This window comes from Dromiciops gliroides, chromosome 1 (genome assembly GCF_019393635.1).
Source record: "Dromiciops gliroides isolate mDroGli1 chromosome 1, mDroGli1.pri, whole genome shotgun sequence".
NCBI lineage: Eukaryota > Metazoa > Chordata > Mammalia > Microbiotheria > Microbiotheriidae > Dromiciops > Dromiciops gliroides.
The window spans coordinates 17353324-17376535 of record NC_057861.1 but is presented as its reverse complement, the minus strand read 5'-3'; the positions used below and the strand labels follow the sequence as shown (position 1 = coordinate 17376535).

Sequence of the window (23212 nt, the reverse complement as noted above, 5' to 3'; positions counted from 1 at the left end):
GCTGGGGGTGAATAGGCTCCCACAGTGGATACTATTTTTACCTTTTTGCTCTTTTTAGAGACTCTACCATAGCTCGCTGGCTGTTCTGGCTAAAGCATCTTCCAGTCCCCCAACCTCCCTGGAGAGAATGATGAGATTTCCATGTAGTAATGGAATCCTAAGTTAAGTCTCCCCACCCCTGCAGGCTGTCAGAAGGTGTGCCTTTTCACAAACATTGAACCACATGAAAACCATGTTTTTTAAGAGGAAGGGAAAAATTCTTCTCCAAATGAGGTATGAGTCACCAATGTCCATATAACATCAGGAACATTTAATGCCTTTGGTTGGAAACATTTCCATGCTGGTGCCTGAGTTCTTTTCAGTGAGAAAGCATTTGTGATCCGATGTTTAGGCAAATGGAAATCCTGGGGGGGGGGATGTTCTAAAATAAACAAGGCCGGAGCCTACAGAAGTCAGATGGAGACAGGGTCATGGCTGCCCTCCATCCTCTAGGGAATTCTACCTCTCAGGGAGAACTCTTGAGGGCCTCAGCTGCAGAGTCACCAACCTCCCAAAACTTTCTATCTGAATCTGGAGGCAGATTCAGTCCTGGGTTCGATTCCTAACTTTGCCACTTACCAGCTGGATTTCCTCAGACAAGACACTTCACTAAGGGAAAGGAAATGGTAAAGCAGAAGGAGCCCTAGCTCCGAAGTCAAAGGCCCAGAGTTCAAATCTCACCTGAGTGACCTTGGTCAAATCGCTTCCCTGTGAGCCTTGGCTTTCTTGTTCAAAAATTAAGGAAGTTGGAGCTCCTTTCCAGGTCTAGATTTAAAGTCCTCTGACCTTCCTGGGACTCAGTTTCCCCAACTTTAAAATAAGGTAATTAGACTGGATGGTCATCGGGGCCCTTCCTGCCCTGAATCCATGATCCTGTGACTTTAGGATCTAGTCCAACACCATCACCATGCAGAAGAGGAAACTGAGGCCCAGAGAGATGAAGCAACTTTGACTGTAAACTCCTCGAGGGCAGGGAGGACTGCCTTTGGCCTCTTTTTCCGCATCCCCAACACTTAGTACAGGGCCTGGTACATGATAGGTGTTTGATAAGTGTTTATTGAATTATTTATTATCGTTTATTGAAATTATTTCTAAATTTATTGAAATTATTTCTAAATGTTTACTGGATTATTAAATTGCCCATGTTCATAGCCCAGCCAAGATTAGAGCTCAAGTTTTTTGCCTCCCAGGGCAGGGCCCCTCCCATTCCCGCTCACCAGCATCCAAAAGTGTTGAGTTCTCTTCAAGGAATGAGATGAGAAGTAAGAATAACCACTAACATTTTTCTAGCCCTCTTTAAAGTCTGCAAAGCATTCTGCAACCTTCTCTCTCACTAGAGCCTCCCAATCACCCTGTCATTATCATTTTTTTTCCAAGAAGAAAACCAAGGCCGCCAGAGAATGAAAATTTTCCTGGGGTCTCACAGCTAATCAGTTGCCTGAGATGGGATTCGAACCCAGGTCTCTCCAGAGCCCTAGTCCAGAACACTTTCCCACAACACTCTGCTGCCTTAAAGTAAAAGGAGCGCAGGCTTTGGTTTCCTCCAAGCATAAAAAATGGAAACTGTCACCTAAATGGATTTTCTTCATTGGGTCTAATGGTTTTTGAAACTAATTGCAAAGTCAATACAAAATTAATTTGGGGTTGATGAGCAATCATAATTTATTATTAAAAAGTAGACAATTTTCTTGTTCTCCCTGGTTATAATGTGGTCTCGGCGATCCCCGTGGGCCTTTCCCGTTCTGACATTCTATGGTGGCGATTTAGGAGTCAGAACACCTTGGTTGGATTCCCAGATCTACTAACTAATTATGTAACCTTGAGTAGCTCACTTCTCTTTTTCCTTCGCCATGAAACAAAGGGAATTGGATTAGAGAGTTTCTATATTTTCTTCCAGTTTCAGGCGTCTCTGAGTCTTTCAAACTATGACCATCCCAATACTCAGTAATATGGGGAGTCCCTCCCATGATGAAGATAGCGACCCATCTATGCCCGCCCATCCTTGTCAATCCAAAACAAGGGGTCCCTCCAAAGTGATGGAGGGGCTTCCTTTTGTTCTCTTGACTTTGTGCCTTTATCAGTTCACATAATATGACCCTCCACATGGGGATAAATTGGTGACAACCATCTTTTGAGCCCAAGGCAAGAGCAAGGGAGCAGTTTGACACTAATTCCTCTGGAATGAGAGGATCTGGGCTCAAATCCCTCCTTTGATACTTAGAAGCTGTGTGACCTTAGGGAAGTCACTTCCCTGTGCCTCAGTTTCCTCATCTGTAAAATGAAAGGGTTGGAATGAATGGCTTCTGAAGTCCCTTGCCATTCTGAATCTATAATCCTCAAGGGACTGACTCCCAGTTTAACAACCATTCCCTGGAGCAACTGTCACTTCTTACTGGCTTATTCCGCACAGTTTTCCTTCCCACTTGTCAAAAGTTTTCAGCTTTTTCTCTCTCTAACCTGCCTGAGTCCCAAGTCGAGATTTTTATGAAGCCAAAAGAGTCAGGGGAAAAAGAAAGCAGGGTTATTTTAAGGAGATGTCAGTCGGCAGGGGTGTGAGCGATGGTTATTGGAGGCAATGTGGGGCTATACTAGCTCTCACGCTCAGACCCCACAGGTAAATTGTTAATACACTCAGGGTGCGTGGAAGGGGTTCTAGGAGAGACATGCATCTCATTTTAAGAAACGCAGATAAGCTGGAACAGATCCAGAAGAGGGTGATGAGAAAGAAGATAACTCATATCAGGGAACTGGGGACTGGAAGTGCAAGAGAGGTGCGGAGGAGGGGAGGAAAGAAGTTCAGAGAGTTGAGTCACAAGTGAACTGGGAGCAGTATCCCCAAATAGAATGGAGGGAGGGTGGTGCCTTTTAATATAGGCTAAGTTGCCTACTATGGGCCAGTGATGAGGATAACATGCTTGGGTCACCGCTGAAGAGAGAAGCGTCTATAATCTACTCCTCATCACGATCCTCAATAAGATCTCATTTAAAACACCTGATCAAACAGCACAGTTGAGCTTTGTAGAGCCTTCTCTCTGAGATCGTCCTCATTTTTCTTTGGCCCCTTCCTCATTCAAGGTTCAAAGAAAACTCACGATCCCCAAAACAGAGTGTATTCGTGGGCAGGCAGTATCAGTAACTTGGACAGATCCGAGTTCTAACCCTGGTTTTGCCACCAAATGACCTTAGGCCAGGTACATGTCCCCACTGGGCCTCACTTTCCCCATCTTGTAAAGATGGTCTCCAAAACCAGCTCGTGATCAGAGCGACAAGTTTCTTTAATCCACTATATTAACTCACAGGCCACAGAGAGGAGAGGCAAGGTAGAAAGCTGTCCAATCAATTCCCTGTGTTCACAGAGCTTAATTCCATCCCCCTTGGGACCCTATCTCAAAATGTCTTTTATTCCTCTCATCGAATTTAATGAGCCACCAGCTAACGATGACTCACCAACCTTGGTGGAAATGTGGTAGCCAGATACAGTCTCACCCTGGCTTTAGGCACTTTGGAAGATTCCTGGCTGAGTCAAAGGGAGGTGCCTATCTCTGTGGACAATGGGAGGTCATGAGGTGAGGTTCAGAGCATGCCTGTCTCCCTCTCGTTCATAGAGGACCTCTCATTCACAGAGGACATCTTAGTGATGCTCCTGTGACTCATGTAGGAGGAGTGAGCAGTAGTGTCCTCGCTCAAGGCATTGACCAGCCTGGAGAAGATGGTCACCTTGAATTTCTTGAAATCCTGGCCCATGAAGACATACAGAATGGGGTTCATGCAGCTGTTGGAGATGGCAAGAGCAGTGGCCAAGGGCAGCCCCAGACTGAACACAGAGCCTGGCACGGAGGTGTGATGGAGCTCCAGCAGGTATAGGGTGTGGTAAGGACACCAGCAGAGGAAAAAGGTGATGATGATGGTCACAATGATTTTAAATGGCTTCTTGGATTTGGCCAACCTGTTCCGCTTCAGTTTGCAGACAATGATGAGATAGCACACCGTGATGATGAACACAGGGAGGACAAAACCACACAGGAACCGTGTGATAGTCACCATCACATGCCTCATATATGCCACTGAGTCCTGGGCCAAATGCAGGTGGTGAGGGTGGGAGACATTGGCCGACAGGCTAAAGTTATTGAAGCAGAGAATCTTACCCTGGTGCACAGTTGTGTCCCGAAAAACCAAGAATGGGGAGCCCAAAAAGAAGGCTAGGGTCCAGATAGCTGTACACGCAATGGAAGCTAGCCGGATGCTGCGATGATTCTGGGACCACACCGGGAAGACGACAGAGACACAGCGGTCAAAACTGATGGTAGTCAGCAGGAAGACGCTGGTATACATGTTGTAGATCACCACAAAGTGGCTGATCTTGCACATGACCTTCCCAAAAACCCAGTGGTAGTCCATGGCGGCATTGACGATGTGAATCGGGAGGAAGACGTTGAATAAAAAGTCTGCCACGGCTAAGTTGAGAAACCAGACGGTGTTGACCGTTTTTTTCATCTTAAAGGCAGTGACCACAATAACCAGGCCATTCCCCAAAAGTCCCAAAAAACAAACTAAACTGTAGACCACCACCAGGAAGATCCTGGCCACCCCATCATCGTTGGGGCTTGACTCTTCGGTAGCTATGACGAACCCATCGCCTTCATAGTCATAGTAGTTGTCAGTGATGTTGTAATCGTAGGTGGCCATTCTCTGCAAATAAAAGGCATAGGTCAGTCATTCGTTCATCCATTCATTCAGAAAATATTCGCTAAGCACCTACTATATACTCCCTTGCCCACTCTAATCTGCACACTGCCTGAATTCCATCAAGGCCCCAGCTCAGCTATGCCTTTCCCTCTGACTTCTTAATGATTTCCTTTCCTCCTAACTGTCGAGTATTTGTAAACATGGAAGAATGTTAATTAGCAGGAATGAGGCACCAGGGAAAGCATTCAAAAAGGATAATGCGGCAGCTCGGTGGCTCAGTGGATAGAGCACCGGCCCTGGATTCAGGAGAACCTGAATTCAAATCTGACCTCAGACACTTGACACTTACTAGCTGTTTGACCCTGGGCAAGTCACTTAACCCTCATTGCCCCACCAAAAAAAAAAAAAGGATAATGCAGAACTTCAATGAAGAGTCATCCAAGATCCAGGACTATGGACTTTGCCAAACAAGGCCTGTCTATTTTGTCCTATTGGTGAGTTCCTCCTGGAGTCTCCAGTTCATGGAGGGTTCGAGGCTGGCCTGCTTTCGTTTTCCTCTAGGCCCCTGTTCCTAACTCCCACTGAAGGAAAACAAAAACAAGCCCAGCAGCAGATACCCTCATCTCCCATTCCCCTTGCTTTTCAGTTCCTTTTTGCCGTATGTCTTCCCCTATTAGAATGGGAACTTCTTAAGGGAAGAGGCTGTCTTCATTTTTGCTTTAATCTGTATGCCCAGTACTTAGCAAAAACATTCCAGTAAACTGAAGGGGGAGGGAGTGTAAGTGTGTGGGTCACTTATCATTCAATTACCTCATTCCCACTTAAAAAAGCACATCACAAGATGCTATGCTCTACTACCTTCTTTGGATAAGAAGGATAAATCAGTCAGAAGTGTGATCAAGGTCTAGACATCCTCATTTGATCGACAAATCAATCACAGGCTATAGACCAAGTTCAAAAAATCCTCCATCAATTTAGAAGTCCTAAACACAGCAGCGGATAAAAGGAGCGTTGCTACACAGGAACTGTATTGGCATTTATTGAAGAAACTTGGCCATGCTCTTTGGGTCTACTACAATATAGCAAGCAGGTTCAGAACCTGGGAAGTCAATTTCTGGAAGCCCCTGAGAAGGAATAGATTGGGGAGGTGGGGAGCAGAAGAGATACCAGCCCTGGCCTCAGGCTCAGGCTCAGAATCCTTCTCCCTTCCTTGGCCAAAGGAGGAAAATGTCATTTCAAAGGGTCTGCAGGATTTGGGGCTTCCCATGGACATTTTAGCAGTGTCCCCAGAACATCTAGGCCATTGTCTTCATTGAGAGCACAAGGATAAACCAAACAGGAGCAGCTAGGTGGCACAGTGGATAGAGCACCGGCCCTGGATTCAGGAGAACCTGAGTTCAAATCCGGCCTCAGACACTTGACACTTACTAGCTGTGTGACCCTGGGCAAGTCACTTAACCCCCACTGCCTTGCAAAAAAATTAAAGAAAAAAAAAAGAATAAACCAAACACATTGAAGATTGGCAGTTTCAAGAGTCTACAAGGATCCCATCAGAAAATCTATACCATACTTAAGGGGAAATTCATGAGTGTCCCTTATAATGGCAAGGAAAGTACTTTCAGGAATCAGAAGCTGTGATACCATGCCGCGTGTGCTTTCAAAGTTTGAGGCCACTTCCTCCTGGACCCTGTATGTACTTGTGGGAAAGACTTTGGGAGTAGGGGGCGTTATTTTATTCCAATTCTTCTTATGCCCACTTAGTAAATACCCCTTTCTAACAAATAATTAATTTTGATTGATTAATTGATAAAGAATGATCATCATGGAGGGGAGCAGACTGGTGGGGCCTATGAGCTCTGGCACTAGAAAAGACACTTCTCCAACTCCTCAGGGGTACCCTTAGATCTTGAGGGGAGACATAATAGCGATGCTCTGGGGACCCAGGCTGCCATTGGGAATGGGAGCTTCAGAGCAGTGGATCACTAAACCATACATAAGGATACCTGCAGGCTACATATTGACTTAGAAAACCACAAATTAACATTAACTATATCCTATTATATCCGTATTTATTTTGTTAAATATTTTCCAATTACATTTTAATTTGGTTCTGGCAAGGGGACCCACACTCCAGAGCATATACTATTGGCATAGACATTGTCTTCTCTGTTAAAATGTAAACTGCTCGAAGGCAAGGATTGTTTTTGTTTTTTCTCTGCATCCCTGACAGTACAGTGTTTGGTACAAGGCAAGTACTTAATAAATGCTTTTTGATTGGTTGATTGATCGATTGGCTTTCACTCAGCAAAGACCCCTACAGAAATCACCACTTATATGTGTGAGAACACGCGCTGGACTTTTGTCTCGCTGTCCGATCCTTTGGTTATTATACTGTGGAAGACTTGGATAATCTACTCTAGAACCCATCTATCATGTCTTTCCCTTGACTCTCCCAAGTTTCATACCTTCATGGAATGATGGGAAAGTATGGGATGGATGTCAGAGGACTTGCATCCCAATGCCCAGTCTGCTAATTATGATATGATCTGGGACAATTCATATACCCTCTGTGGACCTCAGCTTTCATATATTAAAAATGAGGTGACTGGACCTCTAAAATTTCCTTGAAATCTAGAAAACTTTGATTGGGACCTATACAGGGTTCAGTCATATATTTAGAACTAAGAGGTACCTACAACTGAAGTACTTGAGGCCCAGCAAGTGACTTGCCTCATGTCACACATGTAGCATATGTCTGAGCCAAGATCCAAATCTAGAACTCAGAGTTAGTCCTTCTGGAATCACGGTCATGCTGCAAAGATTATAGAATTCCTGGCTTAGACCTGGAAGGGTCCTCAGAGGCCAATCAGTCCAACCCCTTCTTTCATCTTGCAAATGGGGAAACTGAGGCAGCCAGTGACTTGCCCAAAGTCACATAACTAGGATCAAAGAATCACAGTCTTAGAGACAGAGAGATCATGGAGATCACCTAATTACATGGTTCTCAAACTTTCTGGTACACTCTTAAAAATCAATTGAGGATTCCAGAGACTTTTTGTTTATATGGGTTATATTGATCAAGATTTCTGTCATTGTCCAGTTGTTTCAGTCATGTCCAACTCTCTGTGACCCCATTTGATATTTTCTTGGCAAAGATATTGGAGCAGTTTGTCATTTACTTCTCCAGCTCATTTTACAGATGAGGAAACTGAGGCAGACAGGTTAAGTGACTTGCCCAGGGTCACACACCTAGTAAGTGTCTGAGACCGCATTTGAATTCACATCTTCCTGACTAAAGGTCCAGCATTCTATCCAATGCTTCACCTAGCTGCCCCAGTTAGAAATAAAAACATCTTAGTATTATCATGAAAATAGTTTTGACCTTGCAGAACCCCTGAAAGGGTCTCGGGGACCCCCAGAGATCCCCAGACCACACTCTGAGAACTGTTGATCTTATCCCACCCCTTCATTTTACAAGTTGCCCTCTCTAGGTCTTAGATTACTATTCTATAAAATGGAGAGAGCAATAAGGTAGCCTTTCCTGCCAGCAAAACTCTTAGAGACTGTTGAGCAAAGTTCACAGTCCCAAATCTCAGAAAGACATTCTGTCTGTGGGGGGAAACAGATGGGCTGATACATGGGATCATCTGGTAAAATTTGAACCAGCACATGAACATTGACTATTATACTGTTGATGAGATGAGTGGGTTGGATGGACTTCCTCTAAGGTCTCTCCCAGCTCTATATGGGTGAGAGAGTTCTTTATCAGTAAACTGAAAGTAAAGGGCAAGAGAAAAAGAATTATTCTCATTATTTTCATTATCAACAATGACATTAAGTATTATTACCTTTTGAGTTCAAAGTAGCAGGGTAAGTTTAATGTGCAACCTGGAACAAAGGAAGCCCAAAGTTTGAGACCCTCAGATAGCTGTCGCTGCCTCATCCCAGGGTCATCCCCATCTCCAATTTCTGCCAGGCAGGGCAATTATTCTGTAAAATCAAAGATAGTATTTTTTAACTCAGGAGAGAATGGCTATTTTCAACATAAGGGAGAGGCTCCAAATAACACATTCAATGGGGCTACCAATGGATACATGAGACTCAGCCATCATCTGTATCCTGGAGCCAGCTCTAACAGGGTCTTGAGAGCTGATTGTTAAATTTTCAGTGCAAACACTGACACAGAAGAAATTGGAAGACCCTAAAAATCAGGGATTGATTTAATAGTTTGTTAATTGGCTAGACTTAAAAAAGAGAGAAAATGGTAATAATTAAACTTAAAAATGTGTCTTGTGTACATTTTTTTTCCAGAGAACCAGTTGTTAAATACTTACCAGCACCTCTCTGCCTAGAACTGCCCTGAACTATTCCTTCCTTATCATTGGATCATCTTACTTCCCAAATTTTTACTGGTTACTTCTACTAAATCGAAAGACATCCTGGTGAAGCAGACAGAGAGTTGCCCTGAGAGGCAGGAAGACCTGTATTCAAATCCTATGTAGGACACAAACTGACTGTGTACCCCTGGGCTAATTAACCTCTTGGTGCTTCAGGCAACTCTCAGAGAATCTGATTTGTAAATAAGTTGTTGATCTACATCAGAGAAGGGAAGCTGCACACCAGGTTCCAGGATTTCTTCTTACTGATGAAATCACAAACCTGGTTTAATAAAAAAAAAAAAAAACTAGAAAAAAAACTTTGGCTAAAAGCATTGTGTTTCCAGGAACTTTTACCTCCCTTCAAGAATGCATGCAAAGGGGGCAGCTAGATGGCGCAGTGGATAGAGCACTGGCCCTGGAGTCAGGAGGACCTGAGTTCAAATCCGGTCTCAGACACTTAACACTTATTAGCTGTGTGACCCTGGGCAAGTCACTTAACCCCAATTGCCTCACCAAAAAAAAAAGAATACATGCAAAGGGGCAGCTAGGTGGCTCAGTGGATAAAACACCAGCCCTGCATTCAGAAGGACCTGAGTTTCAAATCCAGCCTCAGACACTTGACACTTACTAACTGTGTGACCCTGGGCAAGTCACTTAACCCTCATTGCCCCACCAAAAAAAAAAAAAAAAAAAGAATACATGCAAAAGGAAACAAATATACAAGAATGGCTGAGATTGCAGCTGAGTCAGATCCTCAGGTCTCTCTGTGAGAACCTGTGCTCCATCTAAGACCATCCATTCCGTGGCAGGTGCCAAGCTTCATGGATCAGAGGAGTTGTCTCATCCACAAATTTCTTGTACCGATTAAATCGAAAGCCTAGATGTGCTTGTGAACAGTTAAATCCTCAAGAGTTTTCTGGGGCACCTAGAAATTGGGTGACCTGACCAGGGTCATCAGCTAGCAGGTGTCAGGAGTGGGATTTGAATTGGAGTCTGGATTCCAAGACCCTCTGCCATTCTGTTAGCTCTCATGCAAACTCTATTTCTTCTCTCTCTATCACAGTCACTGCTACCCCACCTCCTCCCTCAGATCATAAGTAGGCAAAAGGGATTGATAGAATCCAACATTTATTTAACCTTGCTCTTAGGGCTAAGAAGGGGCCTTAGGTCTGGTCCAACCCTCCACTTTTTTCTCACAGATAAGGAAAATGAGGATCGGAGAGGGAATGTGATTTTCCTGTGGTCACAGAGCAGAGCTGGGACTGGACACCAGGCAGCCTGGCTCTGTGGATATCATCTTTCCTTGGCACCAGGGCACAGCAGACATGAGCAGCTTGCTTTGCTCTCTGGAGAGTAGCGCTCCAGGCTTCTAGGGAAAGGTGTGAGTCACCCAAATGTAAACTCTGCTGCCTAGGCTGCCAGTCCTGTCAAATCTGGGTTGCCAGAGCAACACATTAACCCAGTGCAGAACCTTTATCTCTGTTTACCAGGCAGAGAAGAGGCAATTGCTTAATGAGGACTGATCCTTTTGTGCCCTTGAGGAGAGCTAAGAGCCTTGTCTAGTTGGAGAAGCCTGCAGGGGGATTTTTAGCAAGAGGTGCTCACAGGGAGGTGTTAGCACCTCCCAATCCCTCCATGCACTCAAGGTTGTATTAGCTGTGTGTTGAGGTTAGCATTGAAGCTCTGGTCTGGACTACGCTAACACTTGGAGGCAACATCCTGGAGTGGAGAAAAAGAACTCTGGCCTGGGAAATGAGAGACTTGAGTGCTTCTCTTGGCTCTATACTAGCTTGCTACGTCTCCTTGGGCAAGTCACTTCCTTTTCCCATGTCTTAGTTTCCTGATCTGTAAAATGATTCTCAAAAGACCTTCCCACTTCATAGATTTAGAGCTGGAAAGGACCTTGAAGGTCAGCAAGTCCAACCTTTTCATTTTACAGGTGGAGAAACTGAGGCCCAGGGGCAGAAAAATTATTTGGAATCATAGGATCATAGCAAAGTTAATGGGTATGAATTGGCTATAAGATATAGCTAAGAAGACTGAGTAGGAGAAGACAGACACAGACACAGAGAGACGGAAAGACAGATGGAAATAGGCATAGAGATAGATATGGAAATGGGCAGATAGACAAGGTAGGTAGATAGATGATAGAAAAAGTAGATAGAGAGAGAGAGAGAGAGAGAGAGAGAGAGAGATAGAAAGATAGAGAGAGAGAGAGAGAGAGAGAGAGAGAGAGAGATAGAGAGAGATAGAAAGATAGATAGAAAGAAAGAGAGAGAGAGAGAGAGAGAGATATGGATGGATGGATGGATGGATGGATGGACGGATGGATGGATGAATGGATGGATGGACAGATAGATATGGAAATAGGTATAGAGACAGAAATATGGATATAGAAATAGAGAGAAATAGAGAGATAGAGAGAGAGAGAGATGCAGATACAGATACAGATACAGATACAGATATAGATATATAGTGATAGCGATGAGATAGAGATCAGGATGAATAAAGATGGCCCTGGATGTTTAAGGCAATGGGGTTAATAGACTTGCCCAGGGTCACACAGCTAGTGTCTGAGGTAAGATTTGAACTCAGGTCCTCTTGACTCCAGGGCCAGGGCTCTATCCACTTTGCCACCCAGCTGTCCCTTTGGGTCCTTTCTGAAGGTGTCTGGACTGCTTTTGTAAGCTCCTCTAGGTACATAAGACAAGCTAGCTCCCTGCTTCTACCAGAGGTGTAAAACAAGTATAGTTTGCCCAGAGGGCCAACATCCGCAGAAGGGGCACACTTCCTTCCTGGGGAGGTATCTATGCTCCCTGCAATGACTTCTAGTCTAACATTGTTCATCCAGGAGCATGAGATAAAATCATCCCAAGCTTCATAGGAACATCAGTCTAGAACTGAAAGGTACCCCCAAGGGCATCTAGTAGGAAGAAAGGAAATGCTAGGTGCTTTGCAAATATCTTATTGGATCCTCACAACAACCTGGGAGAATGGAGTGGAGTAAGCATTACCATTATCCCCCTTTTACAGATGAGGCAAACAGAGGTGAAGTGACTTGCCCAGGATAACACAGCAGGCAAGTGTCTTTAGGCCAAGTGCTCTGTGCACTATTGTGCCCCCTAGCTATCATAAGGTTATAGGCATCAGAAGTAAGATTTCTACCACGGCCCTCTGGCCTCTCCACTGTACCATGCTACTTTACGCTCAGATTCTCGTTGCCATGGCATCCCTTCCTCTCCCCTCAACCACTAAGAGGATAAGGACCAGACTCCCTGAAGACAGGCCACCCACTCTTCCAAGATGACTCCACTCATAGTGCAAACGTCTTCCGCCTCCACCTCCAAATGAATTTGCACCAGACATAATTACTACTAATTACAGCTTTGAGTCACAGCCTCAGAGTTGTGGAGAGCAGAGACAGAGGTCAAAAGAGGAAGTCAGAAGACGCAGATTCAAATCTGGTCTCAGACACCACCGGTGTGACCTTGGGTCAGTGACTTGACCTCCCTGGGTCTCAGTTTCTCCATCTGTAAAATGAGAGGGTTGGACTCTGAGATCCATCCCAGTTCTACACTCTCCACCATCATCCTTCCCCAGGCTCCATCCCTAAGGTTCCAAAGAGGACTGTCATTGTTTAGCAAGCAGAGGAAACCAGCAGATGAGACACATGCTAAGTGCAGGAAGCTCAAGAAAGCTGCTGAAAGAAAAGAATTGAGGAGTGTTTCACCAACCACTGCTTACCCCCACCCCCACCCCTGCAGATGAGCTGGAAGGGGCTCAAAGGCGTCTGGGGTTATTTTGGGTCACATTTATTTTTGGTGGAATGAGCAACATGTGGTCCTCCCCTAGGCCAATGAGCACAAACATGCTTTTCCTAGGACGTTTGGGTCTCTAATATCTTAGAGGGTTCTACACTTAGCCCTGCTCTGTGGAAATTCAGTTCAACTCTACCTATGACCTCTATGTCCCTGAGAAGGGCAAGAAGAAGAAGAAAGCATTCTCCTTCCTCAGCTAGCTTACCCCGAGGGTTGGGGGACGGGAATATAGACTGTACATAGATAAAGCAGAACATGATGTGGGCTGTGATGGGGGAAAAGAAGAAAATCCATCTTGTATATGCTGAGCTTGTATTAACCCAACAGGATTACAGATCTATAGCTGGAAAGGACCTCAAAGATCACCAAGCCCAAGACCTTTATTTTACCGAGGAGGAAACTGAGGTCCAGGGAGAGGAAGGTACTTGCTCAAGGTCGCACAGGTAATATTAGAGACTGAATTTGAACCCGAGTTCTCTGACTCCAGAGCTAGTGTATCCTGTGCACATCATCTCCCTCTACAGCATGGAAGCTCCTTGAGGGCAGGGGTTGTTGCGTTTTTGTCTGTGTATCCCCAGCACCTAGCATAGTGCCCGGAATATAGGGTTTTGTATCCGACTCTTCACGGCACCACAGACTTTGTCCACGGCATTTTCTCGGCAAAGATACTAGAGTGGTTTGCCATGTCCTTCTCCATTAGGTTCACATATCCATTAGGTTCCCATTTTACAGATGAAGAACTGAGGACAATACGGGTTAAGCGATTTGCCCAGGGTCACACAGCTAGAAAGTGTCTGACGCTGGATTTGAATTGAGATCTTCCTGACTCCGGGCCCAGTTCTCTATCCACTGTATCAACTAGCTGTCCTACTCCTTAGTAGGTGTCTACTAAATACTTAGTATTTGTTGATTCATTGGCTGACTGAAAAATACAGACAAAATAGGAATCAGGGAATACAACAGGGAGGAAGAGGCCCTGGAGTTCAGCCTCAAAGGAAAAGAAGGATTCTGAAAGATAGTGATGAAAAACAACTAGCTCTGGACAAATGCACAGAGGTGTTCAGGGAACAACTGAACCATCCATTTAATGTAGAGCACGTGAAGGGGAGATAATGAAGATAAAACTGGAAAGGAATCAGGCTGCAGAGGGTCCTAAATTTCAAGTGTCTATATTTTATCCAGGGGGTAAAAGGGAGCCAGTGAAGGTTTTTGAGCAAAAGAGTGAGGGTTGTTCTTTAGGGAGATGATTCTGGCAGCTGTGTGAGAGAGGATTAGAAATGAGAGAATGGAGGCAGGGAGACCTTAGTTAAGAGGCTATAACAAGTCCAGATTGATAGTAGTCTGAATTAATGCCCTGGCTGGGTAAGTAGAAAAGGGATAGGGGAATGTTGTAGAAAGAGAATTGACTGGGGCAGCTAGGTGGCGCAGTGGATAAAGCACTAATCTTGGATTCAGGAAGACCTGAGTTCAAATCCACCCTCAAACACTTGACACTTACTAGCTGTGTGACCCTGGGAAAGTTACTTAACCCTCATTACCCCACCAAAAATTTTTTTAAAAGAGAGAGAATTGACCAAATTTAGCAAGTAAGTGGATATGTGAAAAAAGAGAGTCAAATGATTCTGAAGTTTTGATCCCAGCGGACTTGGAAGATGCTGATCAACATAGGACCATGACCATCTAGTCCAACATTCTTTTTACATATGAGGAAACTGAGGTTCAGAGGGATATACCCAGGGTCAGACAACTAGTCAGTCACAGAGGTAACATTTGAACACAGGTCTTCTTAATGCCTAATTTAGTGTTCCATCAGTTACACAGACCTGCTTCTATAGAGTTTAAGAGGGACCGGGGGGACACAAATGAGTTGACATGCATAAGATCCAAGTATGATCTATCTTAGAAGGCCATCAAATAATGGGAAGGACCCTGGAACACAAACCAGAAGACTTGGGTCCTAATCCAGCTCTATTATAAACTTGCATTCTTAGATACGTCACAGCCTCCACTTCTTCATCTGATAAATGGGTACAATAATCCCTGTCCCACCCAAGTGTGAGGATTGAATTGTTGAGTCAAACGATCCTTGTATCAGAGCTGGTCATAGGTAATGACTTTAGAGGTCATCTAGTCATAGGATTGGGCAACTAGGTGGCGCCATAGTGCATAAATCACAGGGCTCTGGAGTCAAGAAAACTCATCTTCCTGAGTTCAAATCCAGCTTCAGGCACTTAATAGCTGTGTGACTCTGGGCAAGTCACTTAAGCCTTTTTGCTTCAGTTTCCTCATGTGTAAAATGAGCTGGAGAGGCCATGAAGAGTTGGACATGACTGACTAGCCATAGGATTATAGATTTGACCTGGAAGGGACCTCAGAGGTTAACTGGTCTTGTTTCTTCATTTCACAGGCCCAGAGAGGTTGAGAGAGATGTCAGGAGTCATACAGCTTATTAGCACCCAGCCCTAGAACCCAGAGTGAACCTTAGAACCTAGGACTAGAACCCAGGATTCTTCATTCCTAGCTTCTTTCCATTATACTTTTGCTTCTCTTAAACTGGACAGAAAACTATCTCTGGGGGTTCACCCAGACCAAGAGTTTTTGCTCTATAAATCTAGTCCCAATAACAAGTAAAGTTTTCACTGGAGTATAGTGACTCAGGACCTTGTCCCCAGGCCCTGTGTTCTAAAAGTAAGTGTCCCTACAGCAGCCAGGAGAAGAGAAGAGGACAGTGGCTAGACTGTGGCTCCCAACACAGAGCCAGCATCAGCAGTGGAAGGCCCTCACCCTTTTCTTATGTTCCCTTGGGTTGTTCACTGCCCTCTGTAACATCTTCTCCCTATAACACCCTCTCCCCCCTGTGACTACTCTTCCTAATGCCATCAGTGCGTGGATTTAGAACCGGAAAGCACATGAAAGATCTCCCTACACACTGTCAGGGAAAGTGCCATTGATGTCTTCTGATTCCAGATTTCACCCCATAAAAATCCTGAAGGGGAAATGAGAGTAGGAAGGATCCCCACAGAGAACATCTCGCTAAATCAACTAAAATGAAATTGAATAGAATAAATGTAAATAGTAAGATGAAATATAGTAGGAAATATAATAGGAAAGGGGGCTGGATATGTGATTCCATTCACATATAGAATTTCCAAATAAGGAAACTCCCTCTGCAAATTCGAGTCAGCCCCTTCTTTGCAACTTATAGTCTTAGAGAGGGGCAACTTGGTATAGTAGAGTGGTTAGAAAACCAACCTTCCTGACAGGAGATGAAATATAATTAGGATGAATGTAAAGGCCCATACTTAGGCTCAAAAAATCATTTTCATAAGAACCAGATAGAGGAAGTGTGGCTGGAGAGCAGTTGGTCTGAACCCATCTAGAGGTTAGAGAGGTCTACCAGCTCAATAGGAATTCATCATGCAAAATGGCAGCCCAGACAGCCATTCAATCTTAGGCTTCATTAAGATAGAGGTATCAGGGGCAGCTAGGTGGCGCAGTGGATAGAGCACCAGCCCTGGAGTCAGGAGTACCTGGGTTCAAATCCAGCCTCAGACACTTAACACTTACTAGCTGTGTGACCCTGGGCAAGTCACTTAACCCCAATTGCCTCACTAAAAAAAATTTAAAAATAAAATTAAAAAAAAAAAAGATAGAGGTATCTTGGGGATAACTAGGTGGATTCAGGAGGACCTGAGTTCAAATCTGACCTCAGACAGTTGACACTTACTAGCTGTGTGACCTTGGGCAAGTCACTTAACCCCAAATGCCTCACCAAAAAATTAAAAAATAAAAAATAAGGAAACCAAGGTCCACAGAGATTAAATGACTTCCCAAGATTCCACAGTAATAAGTATCAAATGATATTTGAACCCAAGTCTTCTACCTCTGGAGCCAGTGTTCTTCCCGCCATCTTGTCCACCAGCCCAGAGATGAGAGTTTCACCCCAGGCAAAATCCATCTGGAATCCAGAGTTTCGTTCTGGGCCCCACTGTTTGGAAGAGGTTTTGATTAGGTAGAGAGCATTCTGAGGAGAGGAATGAGGATCACAGAATGACATCATCTGAGTGTGAGAAGGGACCTCAGTGACCATCTAATCCAGCCTATGCACGAGAGGAGTCCTTCCATGACTTACCTAGCAAGTGGTCCTCCAGACTCTGCCTGATGCCTCCGAGGAGGGAGAACTCACTCACTGCCTTCTGAGACAGCTCATTTCTCTTTGGGACAGCATGAAATATTAGGAAGTGCTTCCTTGACATCCAGCCTCGAGCTGTCTCCCTGCCACTTCCCCCCATTGTTCCTGTTTCTGCCCCCTGGGGCCAAGCAGAAAAAGACAAATCCTTCCTCCCCACAACACCTTGAAGACAGCTTTTGCGTCCCCTCCTGTACACTCGCTTCTTCAGCCAAACAGGGATATTTAACAGACCTCAAGGTCATGGCACATGCACATTGGTTCAAGGAACTGAGACTGTTAACCTAGAAAAACTGGGGGAGAAGAGGGGTGTGTGGCCCAGAGAGAGATATGTTGGTTGGTCAGTTGTTTCAGTTGTACTGACTCTTTGTGACTCCATTTGGGGGTTTTCATAACAAAGATACTGAAGTCGTTTGCCATTTCCTTTTCTGGCTCATCTTACAGGATGAGAAAACTGAGGCAAACAGAGTTAAGTGACTTGCCCAAGGTCACACAGCCAGCAAGTGTCTGGGGCTAGATTTGAACTGTACCACCTGGCTGCCCATAGGGCATGATAGCCATCTTCATGTATTTGAAAGGCTGTCCCACAGAAGAGGAATTGGACTTTTTATGGTTGGTGTCTAGGAAGACTTGGGCTGGATATAAGAAACAAACTTTCCAAATATTGAGTTTATCCAAACCTAGACACAGATGCCTCCGGAGAGAGTCTTTTTGCCATCCCTGGAGGTCTGGGAAAGGCTGAATGGTCATTTGCTGGGCATGTTGTAGAGACCATTCCTAATGAGGAACAGGCTGGATTTGATGGTGTCTGAGTTCAGATTCTTTCCCTTTATCATAGAGTGTTGTTTTCCCTGGGTCGTGACACTTATCAGCAGTGACACCAAGAACAAAAGAAAGACCGAGCCCTGCCCAGGAGCTTGGCACTCCAAAAACACAGACAGGGTCCTTAAAGTCAAGGAGAAGACCATACCCTCTTCCTCCCCCCCTTTAATGTTATTGGAGGGCTTGGTTGTCACATAGCACTAAGCCTGCCCATGAGAGCTCTGAATATTCTTTATGCTGACCAATGGTCAATGACAAGGGATCCCAGAAGGCCAAAGGATGCTTGGATTGTCTTCCTCCTCCTCAGCCCCTGCCCTGATTCTATACCAGATTCTACACTAGAAGGTGGTCCCAGGCAACAGGGAAAGCCTGGGGGCCCATCTCTGGACCCAGGAGAACAACAATGGACACCCCCCAATCCTCAGAAAATTCCTTATATGACTTAAGTAAGTGGCCAAGGGAGTGAGTTTGGGAGAGAGGATTTGCAGCTGGAAGGAGCAGGCGCACAATGTCCTGTGGGGGCCGTGGTCCTAATTAACCCACTTACAAGCCCAACCTGCCAGAAATGATTCCTCTGTGAAAGAGAAGCCTGTCGGATGCCTCACATCAAAGTCCCACAATTGGCAGCTGTTTCCACTAATGTGTACTGGCCACTGGCAGCCGGATAGATTTAGCTCCTTGCTCCGGGAGAATGTTTTCTCTCCGCTCCCACACCCACTCACATGGAAACTTACCCAGAAGGGCCGGACCAGGGGACAAAGAGGTGCTGGTTGCCTTGGAATGCCACCACCACCCCGGCCTCCATCTCAGCCTCCACCCCAGCCTCCACCCCCAATTCTGCCCAGGTTTACAGAGAGCCAAGGCCCAGCATGGTGCCTTCCCTGAAGAAAGATTGGATAAACACTCTTGGAACTGCTAAGAGGTTGTCTTGACCATTCAACTCACCATGCATCGGATAGGAAATCCTAGGGGCCTGCTCTGGTCAATTGGTCAAAGGACTGCCTTAAGCAAAGATGGTACATATGTGGGGCCCAGTCTCACAATCCCATCACCTCCCCTCCCACACCTATTAATTCACTTTTGTAAATCTCTGTTCTTTTGGGGTGGCTAGTGTGGTAAAATATGAAAGTTTTTAACAGTCGGTTAGGATACTGAAAGATGCCAGTTTTTCAAGGACCACCCTTTTGGGGAGATGAACAGTCCGCCTGCTGCGCATGTCAGACTGCCTGCCGGGTTTTTTGACTTCCGGGGTGGAGAGAACGAGAGTAGGCCTTTTTGCCTGCTTGGCGGGACTCCTGGCGGCGCGGGACAGACGGTCTCCCTCACTCCAAAGGTGGCCTTTTTGGTTTGGTGAGTTTTTATAAGGAATATAGACTAAGCCTAGATTTAAGACGATTTGTACTGTATTTCTATTTTCCTATCCTTCTAATCAACAACACCTTATATACAATAAAGGCTCTATCTAGAAAACCAGAAGCTTCTTCCATTTACTAGTCTGGGAGATAAATTAAGGGAAAAGTTAAGTAGGGGAGATTTATGATCTAATATCCAATTTTAAATCTCACACTAGGTGGTGCAGTGGATTAGCACTGGCCCTGGATTCAGGAGTACCTGAGTTCAAATCTGGCTTCAGACACTTGACACTTACTAGCTGTGTGACCCTGGGCAAGTCACTTAACCCCCATTGCCCCACAAAAAAAAAAAAAAAGAAAGAAAGAAAGGTAAATCTCCAAGACTTTTTCTTCTTTTGCCCATTTTAAATGATCTTGGGAGAGGTCACCCTGCCAATAATAAGGGGAGTTTCCTAATAATGGTATTAATAATAATAATATTAATATTAATTAATAATAGCTAGAATTTATATAGCACCTTCAATATGCCAAGTGTTATTATTAAATAACTTAATTAACAATTAAATAACTAAATAACAATAATTATTAAATAATCGTATTTAATAAATATTATCTCATTTTACCTTCACAACAGCCCTAGGAGATAGATGCCATTATTATCCCCATTTTACAACTGAGGAAACTGAGGTTAACAGAAGTTAAGTGACTTGCCCAAGATCACAAGTTAGTAAGTCTCTCAGGCTGGATTTGAACTCAGGTCTTCCACAAGACCACCAAGTTGCATCTCACAAGAAGTTCCCTCAGCAACTGAAATCAAGAGCTTATACCCTATTCCAGTCAAAGATACAACCACAGACTGAGCCCTGACCTTGGTCACAAGCTGGTCCCTAATCCTTGCCAGAGGTTGAGCCCTAATTGATCCTAATCACAGACTGAGCCCTGATCCCAAACATAGACAGAGCCCTCCATTCCCCTCTCCCTGCCCCCCCCCAATCTGGCTCCTCAAAAACACAAGCCTCTAGCTGGTCCTAAGAGGCTTTACTTAATCCACATGAGAGTTTGCATCTACACAGATCATTCCCCACTCTGGGAGAAATAACTCAAAGCATATTGTCCAAGGGTCGCTTGCATCTTCCTTATCTTGTCTAAACACACTTCTATATGTATGTGGAGAGAGTGGTGTGCATTCAACAGATGCACAACCCACACTGATACACAAATACTTCCCCATTGCTAGAGACGATTTTAAACAATTCAATCCCTAAGTCTCCTCTGATGACCACTGCCTGTTTACATTTCTCGGGATTTTAAAGCAACAGTAATCTCCTTAACTAAGCTTTCAGCCTGCTAGTAATCATTTTTTTTAAATCTATGGAGACCCAGTGTGGTCTGCAAAATCTCCTCTTCCGAGTGTTTACAATCCTTGGGACAATTTACTGGGAGCCAGTCAATGGTTAGAAGTGTGGGGCCTGTGCAGGACCATGGGGTTCAACTAGCAAAACGTGAGAAAGAGGCCAGGGCATCCCAGGAGCTGCTCGGACAGCTGGGCCAAACTAGACCTGAACCGAAATCCCCACTACGATATCCCTGGCCAGTGGTTACCCAGCCTCCAAAAAGGGGGCATCCACTCCCTCTTGAGGCAATGCACACCACTTTGGGGCAGCTTTCGTTGTTAGGAAATTTGGGTGGGGTTTGTTTTACTGATATCAAGTTTAAATACGCACCTTTGACATTCAATCTGCTATTGATGCCAGATCTGCCCTCTAAGGCCAACCTAAACCAATCAGGCCCAATAGTCTGAAGTGGGCCTAAAGGAATCTCTGCCACAAAATGACGCCAAGCGTCTTTGCTTGAAGACCTCCAGGGATGGGGAGCCCACTACCCCTCTAAGAGGTACACAGCCTATGCAAAGGTGTAGAGGTTGGAAATGGGAATATCATGTTTGAGAAACAGCAAAAAGGCCAGTTTGGCTGAAAAGTAGAGTGTGAAGGCTGGAACTAGGTCGTACATGGCATTAAATACCAAAAAGAAGCGTTTGTATTAATTAATCTTGTTTCATTGTTATCTCTGCCCTGTGCCTTGTCCATTGCTTGGCACGAAATAGACACTTAAAGGGGCAGCTAGGTGGTACAGCAGATAGAACACCAGCCCTGGATTCAGGAGGACCTGAGTTCAAATATAACCTCAGACACTTAACACTTACTAGCTGTGTGACCTTGGGCAAGTCACTTAACCCCAATTGCCTCACCAAAAAAACAAACAAACAAACAAAACAAAACAAAACAAAAAATAGACACTTGATGAGTGTTTATTGATTTATTTTACAGAGGAGTGAAACTGAGGCCCGGGGAGGTGGGGTGACTTGCTTTTGGTCACAGAGATAAGGAGCATCAGAGCTAGGATTTGAACTCAGGTCCTCTGACCTGCTCCGTGGCTTATTCCATCGTGCCAGGACATTTGAGTCAAATCATCCCGTTTTAAGGCTAGAAGAAGCCTCAGGAGATGACCTGGCTCAGGTCTCTGCCTCCAGGAAGGTAAGGCAATATTGATGCCATTATATAATGGGAGCAACTGAGTGCTAGAGCAGATAGCACAGTATAGTAGAAAGAATAGAGTGGCTTTGATATCAGGGGACTTGGGTTCAAATCCCACTTCTGACACTTACCTCCGTGACCATGGGCAAGTCATTTAACTTCCCTGGGCCTCAATTTCCTCATCTGTAAAATGAAGGCACTGGACTGGATGGTCTTTCAGGTCCCTTCCAGCCCTAATAATACTAATAGCTAACACTCGTTATCTCATTTGATCCTTTGATCATATTTTAAAGATAAGGAAATTGAGGCAGACAGAGGTTGAGTGACTTGCACAAGGTCACTCAGCTAATAAGAGAATAAGGCTGGATTTGAACTCAGGTCTTTTTTGACCCTGGTGCTCTATCAACTTCATCTAGATGCCTCTAGGTCCCTGACCCTCTGAAGTGGCTAATAAGTGGGAGAATTGGGAAATCTCGGGTTTTTCTGGGCCTCTGGGGGCTGTCTCCTGATCCATCCACCAGAGTGTGAATTGACAGACATGCTTCCTCAACTAAAAGCCTATTGTTCAGCCAGGGGTCCCCCCACCCCAGCTCCCCACGTCCCTTATTTTGTCTAAACTTACTTGTTACTGGCTCAGCTTCTGAGCAGGAGAGAGGAGCTGGGCTGAGCTCTGTTGGTTTTTCCACTAGATGGAATGGTTTGTTTCTGGAAATCAGCTTGATTCATTAAGTCAAATCTTAATTGTACTGAGGAGACCCGCAGAGAAGCTCTGGGTAGGCAAAGTACCCACCTTCAGGCAACTCATCAGTCTCTGACTTTTTTTCAAGTCTGGTGCCTTCTTTCTGTTAATTATTTCTTTTTTATCTTTGTTGTTGTTTGGTTGCATCCGACTCTTTGCAACCCCATTTGGGGTTTTCTTGGCAAAGATACTGGAGTGGTTTGCCATTTCCTTCTGCGGCTCATTTGAGGGATGAGGAAACTGAGGTAAACAGGGTTAAGTGACCTTTCCAGGGTCACACAGCTATTGAGGCTACAGTCTGAGGTTGGATTTGAACTCAGATACTCCTGATGCCAGGGACAGCACTCTATCCACTGTGCCACCTATCGCCCTTGTATATGACTCACTTTGTGTATATTTGTTTGATGTCTCCCCCGTTTGATTGTAAGCTACTTGAGGGCAGGGGCTGTCTTTTGCTTCTTCTTTTCGTAATTTTTTGCAGGACAATGAAGGTTAAGTGAATTGCCCAGGATCACACAGCTAATAAGTGTCAAGTGTCTGAGGCTGGATTTGAACTCAGGTCCTCCTGAATACAGGACCAGTGCTTTATCCACTGTGCCATGCAAAAGGAAGGCAGCTAGGTGGTGCAGTGGTAAAAGCACTGGCCCTGGATTC

The 23212-nt window shown here is 44.9% G+C and overlaps 1 protein-coding gene across 2 annotated transcripts in view; it reads right to left on the bottom strand.

Annotated features, from left to right (window-relative positions):
* Nucleotides 1-353: 353 nt before the first annotated feature.
* Nucleotides 354-23212, bottom strand: part of CMKLR1 (chemerin chemokine-like receptor 1) — a 45974-nt gene continuing 23115 nt past the window's right edge. For both annotated transcript variants that reach the window (XM_043979454.1, XM_043979458.1), the window contains 2 exons: nt 8574-8715; nt 354-4728 (listed from right to left, as the gene is read on the bottom strand). In XM_043979454.1, the coding sequence (XP_043835389.1) occupies nt 3613-4725 (1113 nt within the window). In that variant the 5' untranslated portion in view covers nt 4726-4728; nt 8574-8715 and the 3' untranslated portion in view covers nt 354-3612. The remainder of the gene's footprint in view (nt 4729-8573; nt 8716-23212) is intronic.